Source organism: Trachymyrmex septentrionalis, unplaced genomic scaffold (genome assembly GCF_001594115.1).
Source record: "Trachymyrmex septentrionalis isolate Tsep2-gDNA-1 unplaced genomic scaffold, Tsep1.0 scaffold83, whole genome shotgun sequence".
NCBI lineage: Eukaryota > Metazoa > Arthropoda > Insecta > Hymenoptera > Formicidae > Trachymyrmex > Trachymyrmex septentrionalis.
Genome location: NW_017306018.1, coordinates 3,305,454 through 3,314,600, shown reverse-complemented (window position 1 = coordinate 3,314,600; position 9,147 = coordinate 3,305,454). Strand labels below are relative to the sequence as shown.

At 38.0% G+C, this 9,147-nt stretch overlaps 1 protein-coding gene across 2 annotated transcripts in view; it reads left to right on the top strand.

The window, feature by feature from the left end:
- LOC108755060 (inositol-pentakisphosphate 2-kinase) overlaps window positions 1–9,147 on the top strand; it is a 119,301-nt gene that overhangs the window by 98,009 nt on the left and 12,145 nt on the right. For both annotated transcript variants that reach the window (XM_018497804.1, XM_018497803.1), the window contains one exon: window positions 4,689–4,893. In XM_018497804.1, coding sequence (XP_018353306.1) covers window positions 4,689–4,893 — 205 coding nt within the window. The remainder of the gene's footprint in view (window positions 1–4,688; window positions 4,894–9,147) is intronic.

The following is a 9,147-nucleotide window of genomic DNA, read 5'->3' as shown; positions in this document are numbered from 1 at the left end:
GATTAAATAAAAGAATTATTTTGACTTTAATTGCTCATAACTCCATTAAAAATTGTCGTATCGTATAATTTAAAAAAGAGATTTTTAAAGCTGAAACTTTACTCTATCAAGATATATTTATATTGTTGGTAAGAAAGTAATTGCGGTTTTTACTGATAGATGTCTTTTAAAAAAACGCGATGACTTTTTACTACACTTAATATAAAACGAAATGAAATTCTGACTATTAGTCTTGTAATTTTATTTTTTATAACTTCATAATTTTGAATGAGAATTTTAATTCGAGTATCAACTAACTGTATCGATTTTATCCAATATTTTTATAGGCATGTCGTAATCGTGTATATTTAAATCCTCCGCGTGGAGAGATACTTTTGTCGGCGACAAAAAAAAAAGCGACGCACGCAGGCAGGTATATATGCAGCCGCATTAATAGACGTGACGCATGAAAAAACTTGCAGCCACGTCAGCCGGCTTAGCCTATATATCGATTAGTTAGGTTCACATGGAAGATTTGCCGGGTCGCACGGAAGATTTGCCGAGAAGCGCGAGAAATTGAACGTTCCAAATTTGATTGTATACTTGACTACTTTCACACGACCCACGCACGAATCCGGGAAACGTTGAACGCGTGTGAATCATGACGGCAATGTCGTTTGTAAAACAATGCCGCATGTAATATGCAGTATTATGCGCGCATGTTAAAAAGCTTAGGCGTTGCTCTGTTTAACACGCTTTCCTGGTAGTCGTACATTAATGGCGTTGCCTATAAGGTTAATAAGCTCCTTCATCAAACTGAAGTTAATTAAGTGCATATATTATTTATGATTTTTACGGGCGTAAAAAGCCATTCGCGTTTTCTCGCTTCGACGACTGTTACTTGCTAAATATTATTAAACGACAAATTGAAACTCGATAAAAGATAGCCCGATAATTGTGAACGTTCCCCGAATTCTTCATTTTATTTTCGATACTCCGTTATTCCCTCTAAAAATTTATATTTTCATAGATAAAAAAAATTTATAAAAGAGATATAATCATTTTTACAGCTTGCATTTATCTTTACATTGCATCATGTCGTTCCATAAAATAACACAGTATCTTCCGATAGCTATCATGCTGTTATAAAAATTGAAATTCGAATACATGCGTGTATGAATATGTTTATGTAAACCTCGAGATATAAATCTGACGGCAGCAACGGATGATTTTTATTTTTTCAAGAGCTTGTACACACACACGCACACACACACACACACACAACAATTTCTAAAAAATTAAGTAAAGAAGGTATTTATAAATTTTTATTTCAAGCAATAGTTTATGAAATAATAAGGGTTTAAATAAATTACGTCATGTTATACATACGTATAAGCATCTACATCGTCGTTTCTTTTTTTGGTTTTTTGTAATAATTGACGTTGCTCATCTCTGGAAATCGCGACTGTAATCGAATCGTCGATAGTTTGCGCGAATATTGCGGCGAACGGTCAGCAAAGTGGAACGCGTAGCAACTACCTCGAGCATTCACCGTACGTCATTATTGGGCCGACGGCCGATCGGACGTTCATCTCCTGTCTTTTTGCATGACAAAACGTCGGCCAGTTAATAGCATGGTCAGTTTCTCACATAGAATACGAGTGGCGCACCCACTCGGGTATTAATTAATGTCGCCGCCATTTATCGCGATACTTTCGAATTGACGATTAGAGCCTGCTGCGAGAATCGCAGCGAACCACCAAACGAAATATTGATCTGACTTCAACCGACGGGATCGATCATTTTCAACGTTGTTGAATCAAAGTGATGCGATGAATTTGTTCAAGAAAGCGACTAAATTGGATTTTCACGAGTACTTTCGGATACTCATCTAAAATCGCAATCAAGAAGCGATCGTAGATCAAAATGATAAAAACGAGCGCAAGGTGCCGAATCGACGCTTAGTCATCGCTCGTTTTTCCATGTAAGACTATCAAATTCGATATGGTTTGTGATATTTTTGCCGTAATCAAACGTGCCGAGAGAGACCGCCTTGCCGAAAATCACAGCACATAATGCGCTACGCTTGTTAAGTAACGGTTACATTCACTTGTTTGTCCAAACCATGCGAAATTGTTGCTAGTAATGACTGCCTTTCGAAATCTCGAACGAGATTCGACGCCACTTTCTCGTAAAAAAAAGTTTTTTTTACCAGTGTTTCAAGATGCTTATTAGCATTATTAAATCGACGATCAATGTAATTTGTTATTTTTGGCTTCAGTTTATTGCGTTTCAAGTCTGACAAATCCGAATCGGTGCGCAATTTATACAATTGAATAATGTATCTGTAAATCTACATATGTGAATTATTAAACAACAAGATTCGTTTCGACCGATTCGAAAATATAAATCTTTTTTATTTGATTTATTCTTATCTATCTCATTTCTACTTAATTGAAATAAAAGATTGATGCATTCAGAGGCAAAGGCCTTGTAACGTAAATATATAAAATATCGGTACATACATTTATTACATTATTAACCTCTTTCATCTGCAATCTGGAAATGTTTTGCCCAAAATTTTGCAATAATTTGTTTATAACAATTTATTGCAAAATTGATTTTTGCAATATGCTTTTTATGTCAGAAATGATTTTTCTATGCTCCAGTTGTATTTCCAATTATTAATAAATAATTTTTTGCTAATTAATTTAGTCATAAGCTTGAACAATTTAAAAATAAAGTTAAACTTTATTTTATCTCGATGCTCTCATCAAAGGTCAATTTTTTTTAATTAAAGTATATTTTCTTTGAAATCAACTTGAATAATATATCTTCCTCGAATACAACTTGAAAAAACAACTCTTGATATCTTATCCAGTTCTTGAAATATTTAAATGCGTTTATTAAAATGGAATAGTCTGTAATTAATAAAGAATTTTATTAATAATAAACGAAAAATCGCAGAGAAATGTACAAGTCAGTTTTCAAGCGGATATCCTATAAAATGCAATAGAGTATCATTCTTTTTCAAAAAAAGATATGGAATCTTTTGGGGGCTGGGATAGCAAAAATCAATATATATTACGAGACTAAGGTCTATTTTCACAATATGTGGTTACCAAGAGATTCATCGATGAAATTTATTCATGAATTTAATGGTAATTTAATTTAATTAATCTTTAGATAACCGTATATTGTGAAAGCGGGTCTAATATTTGTTTACTGTTTAAACTTTATGATTATATTGCAACCATCAATTTTCATAATTTTGTTTTTCTCAGCCATATTCAGGTAAAAGAGATTATACATTTTTATTATATTATAGATTATAAATTCTAAGATAAAAAAATATTTTACGAGAGTAAGTTAAAGCTATCATTTTATGTTTTTTGACTTTCTATTGCTATTAAAGAAAAACTAATTATTTTATCCACGTATAATTTTACACATAAGTGATTTCAAATATCTATTTTACAAAACTTCTGATTTTGCTACGATATCTCAACATTGATTTTTTTAGTACTTTTTGGGGTATCTTTGCTCACTAAGAAACGATAAAAAAACTTGGCTGGGGCCAAAGTAAAAATATTGTTGCAGACGGAAAGTTAATTGCTCTGCGCGTTCTATCTAAGAGGTTACGGATCGTTTAAAGAATGACGTCCTAGAACTGTCGGTATTCCTCTCAACTTTAGAATGTGAGAAAATATGTAATGGAAGACAGAACGAGTAAAGTTTAAAAAAGAAACGATCCATTCGTAATCAAAATATCGAGCTATCGTCGTCTTAATCCTCCATGGTTCAACCTCCGAGGTTTTAAAGATCCACAGGCGAATTTTCAATTTTTTTTAATTATTCTGCCTCAGATTCGGACACGAACGAAAAAAGTGGGAAACGTTTCACGTCATATCATTGTAAAATCGTATTCTTGAGTGTTGAATGAAAGAATGTATCAGAATTTTTTCGAATTTTTTTAGAGCGTAATAACCCTTTGAAAAAAACAGAATCAGCCACCAGCGGCGGCCCAGTTGAACGAGGCATAGAGTGAGCAAGTGAAAAAAAAAAAACTTTGTTATCGAGCGAAAATTCGAAAATCCGAGCGAATTTCCGAATGAATTTTTGGAGTGTCCTCGGCTTCGTTCATCGATTGAATGTTCATAAAGGTTGCGACGACGAGGAATTGAGCGTGCTTGGAAACAACGGTCGAGAGTGTGGCTCGGCTGTTATCTTTAACCCAAGAATTTTTCATAAAGTCGACCTACATACTCGCCGGCTGCGCTGTCGCCAGGTTGGAAGGCATTGATCTGTTCGTGATATAACGCAAGCCACCTTATATACTTACAGACGCATAGAAAATGCGGGCGATCATTTGTTCAGAACCGTCCCAGGCAGGGACCGAGACCGGGAAAGTAGCTGTAAATGCGCTGTGTGTCCACCTTGAATCTTTTTATACGCTCACGCGATTTTCCCTCCACGTACGTGGACTTTATATATTGTACATAAATGGAACTGTAATTACGCACTTATTATCAGCTGCGCTCACAGCGTTAGGAATGTCGGAATTAAATGTAAAAATTCAATATTATGCGCGTGTATTTAGAATTGAACATTACCATTTCGAGGTTCGTCAAAAGAGTAGTTTGTACAAAGCGCTCCGAGAGATATGCGGTTGTCTGGCTTTATTGACGGTTGATTTTTTCGCCTTTCAGGAGCGCACGGTAATACGATTCCGGAAGTCATTACCAGGCGAGGTTTCACCGGACGGCGGCAGAACGCGCGTGCAACGAGAGGTGGGGTACGCCAGGAACGTGGTTTCCTGTTTTTTGGGCTCTTACGTGCAGATCCCCGAAATTGTCCGTTACGATGCGGCCGATATAGCGAAATTGTCGGATGCCGTCCGCCCTCGCCGACCAGGTAAATTGTTTTCCCACACGTCAGATATATCGCGTCGTTCTTTATCGCTTCTCCTTTATCGCTTTTTGCATAGAATACGCAGGGATTCCCGTGGAAATATATTGGCTGGGAAAATTCAATCGCTTCGCGATTCCTTCTTGTAATTTAGTCCGTACCTTCGATTTTACCTTCCGCGTTTTCTTGCTTTATTATCATTCCGCACGCATCCAATTATCGGACATCCCGTGCATTACTTTCTCCGGCAAAATGTAATGTTTTCAATATTTATACGCAATCGTGTGCCGCTCTTTCTTGGGAAATAAACGCAAGGCAGGTGCTGCCAGATCGTAACTAGTTCCGTGCCATCTCCTCGTTTTCATTAAGTCGCTGAGTATTCTTCGTCGACGTTACACCTGCCACTTTATTTTTCGATCGCTTCGCCCGAATAACGATCGTTCCCGCAACTGAAGCCTGCCGGGATACACCGAGTTTCTTGTGCACGCGAGGAGCTGAAATTTCATCGATTTCCCTGCAATATTGAGTGAACAAGAGGTCATTCGGTTGCATCTTACTCTCGTTCATTTTTTTTTTCCTTCATGCCACGCAATTGATCGTACCGAATTTACGGATATTACAGACATTACAGACGTTACGGAGTGTCTATAAAAAAGAGAGAGCTAGAGATCAATGCTTACCTCGATTCTATTCAATCGATCGATCTTGAACGCTAATGAATAAATCATCGTGATAAGCTTGGTGATTTTTATCAACTTTTTCACTTGCACATTCAGTTACTTTTTGAGCAAATAAGCGCATTTAATACGGTTATTCTCGTTGTTGCAGAATCCACGTCAGTCATTCGGAGCGCTGCAAAAATGTATGTTACAACGCGACGTTACGATGATCGTGTTACAGCGATTGTCGAGGATTTCTTTTTTTCGATATATATTTTTATGTTTATGGTAAGATAATGCAATGTTTGATTGACACACGTCTCTCTATTCGCATTAAAAATCCCGAGATTTTAATAACGGTTTACAGGCGATGTAAAAGTACTCGACGTAGTCTGTTATACATTTGAATCGCGGAGAATTAGACGTCGCTCTCGACATTAATAGTCACAACGACGATAATTATATTGACATTTTATCCGGACGGTAACAGCTGCTTTCTATCCGACGGAATAGAAAATATTCCGCGCTCCTCTCGAAGTCTCGCTGCGTTGCGAAACGACCGAATAGACTCTCATTGGGAAAAGAAATGTACTAAATTCTAGTACATATTTTCTTTGCATAGTACCAAGTAAAAAAAAATAGTTGAATCAATTTAATGGTCAATGGTATCGAATACATAAATAAAAATAAATAAATAAATAAATAAATATATATATATATAATACATTTAGTAAATATTTCGAACTATTTGGATAAATATTTATTAAAATTTAGCATTTTTTTCAATGTAGTGTACGAAAAAGCGGCGATCTACGGCAAGATATGCCGTCGTTCCTGCGTTTATACTCACGGCCATATATATATTTGCCCATGAATTAATGTGGCTTAATAACTTTTACCATCGTATCGGAACGAAGCGATCGGCGCAATTCATTCCATTTCTCGAGAATTAATTAAGCGAGCTCTCGAGAAGCAACGGACGCAGCTTTCCCACCGCGTCGCTCCGCGCCGTCTCGATCGATAGTAAACTCTCTTATAATACAATTGACTTACAATTCAGGCAAATGTCGCGAGCATGGCACGGCGCGGCGCGGCGGCGACTGGCGCTTTTCGTTCATGCTGGGAAATAAAATGCGCCGCGTCCGCCTTCTAGGCGGGCTAAATTTACGACACGCGGCTCCTGCGGGCTGCCTGCGACCCGCACTCTTCGTCCGCAGCTGTGCGCTCTCGAAAAGCGATGAGAAGCGTCCTCGAGAAGAGGACGCTAAAGCAAGCTTCGGTCACCGAGAAGGCGCCGCCGTGTCGTCGTTGCTTTATCGTTTTTCGCCGTTATTCGTTTTTCAAGTCCCTCTTTATGTCCCTGAGACACACGTGTCTCGCGTAATCCCTTGCTGCCATTTGAATGACGTTTCTTAATTTAACGCGGAATTTCATACGTGTACACGTAGCTGTAAGTTTACGAAAAAGATCTCGGCGTTGCCAGCGCATCTCTCGCTCGTCGTGCCGCGTTCGCACGTTTCCAACCGAGAAGTACCTTCGGAAAAGTCAAGATGCGCGCGAGGTTATTTATTTTATTTAAGTATATATATCGGTCTCAATAACGCACCGAATTACGCGAATTCGACCGAGAGAGATCACTGATCTCGACGAAGGATCCGAAATGAATATGCATGCGTGTATAAACACGATAAATACAAACTTCTAACGAGAGACGTGAATGACTCCTTTCTCAGCGTACAGTCGTTGCACACAGTGTCGAGTGTAGAACGTCTGTAAAAATATGCCTCCATCCTGCTGACGTTGTTCGAGGAGACTTGAGCGTTTTCGACCGCAGTGGGTAGTTTGTAGTTTGAACCGACCTGGGTTGGATTTTGTAATTTCGAGAACTATAGAAAAGACTGAAGAGTTTTAGTTGAACAGAGATTAAAATTAAAACTACATTGACAGAAACGGGCGTTAGAGAAGAAACTATCACGGGAAGGAACTACGAGGAAGATAGTAGTAACGAGATCTACGCGAGTCCCGTCTCAACCCCGGTAATGTTGTCCTCGATAATGTTCTCAATCTTCCGGAAAAACCGCTATAATTATTAGGTTGTTCGGAAAGTAATTTCGTTTTTTCTTATGAAAATGAAAGACGATTTTCAATCAGACGCGTTTCAAATGATCATGAACGGTCGAATTCGATAAATTTAATCTCTCAGCGATCTCACGAGTTGTTATTCGCCGGTTTGCATCAATTAATGCCTTTATTGTGTCTTCATCAGCTTCAACTGGCCTTCCAGAACGTGGTGCATCTTCAACATCAAAATTGCCGGATCGAAATTTTGCAAACCAGTTTTGGCACTGGCGTTCTGTCAATACATCTTCTCCATACACATCGGATAATTTTTTCTTGCTTGAACACCACTTTTACCTTTTCGATAGTAAAAAAGTAAAATATGCCGAAAATGCTGCTTTTCACTTTCCATATTTGATAGGGCACCAACGAAAAACTACTGCGTAGAATCAATCGAACTTTTTTCACAAGCAAGCCTTGCTATATCAGCTGTCAAAATATATAATGATTATGCGGCTTAAGTGTGAAGTTGGCTGTGAAAAAATACAATAAGTCCTCTGTTGGGAAAAAACGAAATTACTTTCTGAACAACGTAATATTTAACAAAATGTAAAAGTTTATCAATGAATTAAAGCCAACGCGTATATACATACGACAGACAATAGACAGTCAGAAGATACTGATTATGTTGTAGAGAGGCAGTTATTATATGTAGAGGCAGTAATTAAATGCACCGTTAAAATAAAAATATGTGCAGGTAGAGAGAGTTTCTGATCGTCTTGCAATCGTGACAGATTAAGCCGTATGACGTAGCAACTGTTAATCCCTTCATCATTCCCGTCTCCTTTAATTTTTTTCATTTTTTTTACATTTCCTTATTTTACGGAAACTAAACGGGAATTACGTTCATACAGCTAATCGGGGTAATCACTCGTATTTCTTTGAATTATGATAAATATAGATTCCTCGCTACAACTGTTTATTACGTATATCGCGACAATATGGCTCTTCGAATGAATTATAGTGAATATAAACGAACGAATATGCGCATGCAACTCCTCTTCGAGCTTCACAAGCTCTTAAATGATATTTTTAGAGGAGAATAAAATGTCGCGCTTGATCTTTCTTTGATATTTAGCGCGTTGGAGGTCTCTCCCGTCTCAGGGAGAAGATAAAACGAGATGATATATTTTCTGTTTACGATATTGTGTACGCCGAGGACTGGTAATATTTGCATACATCCCGCGTCACGGCTTTCTTTCTCTCGCCTTGAAAGGTCAAAAGCAGATCGTCGAAGCACGTGTACAACATTTCGCGATTGTTTTGACAGCGGTGCTTATACGTACGTTTAAAAACACAGAGTGAGAGATTCCAGGGACTCGCGCTCTGGCGCCAATAATGAAATAACTGCAAGTTAATTAATTCGAAGAATTAACACGGAGAAAGAAGAAGTAAACGCCTACGTGCGTCGCGCGACGAGGAGGAAATTACCATCTCTGTCCTGCAAAGATTTTCCAACGCGTCCCTCTCAGCCCCGCTCCCC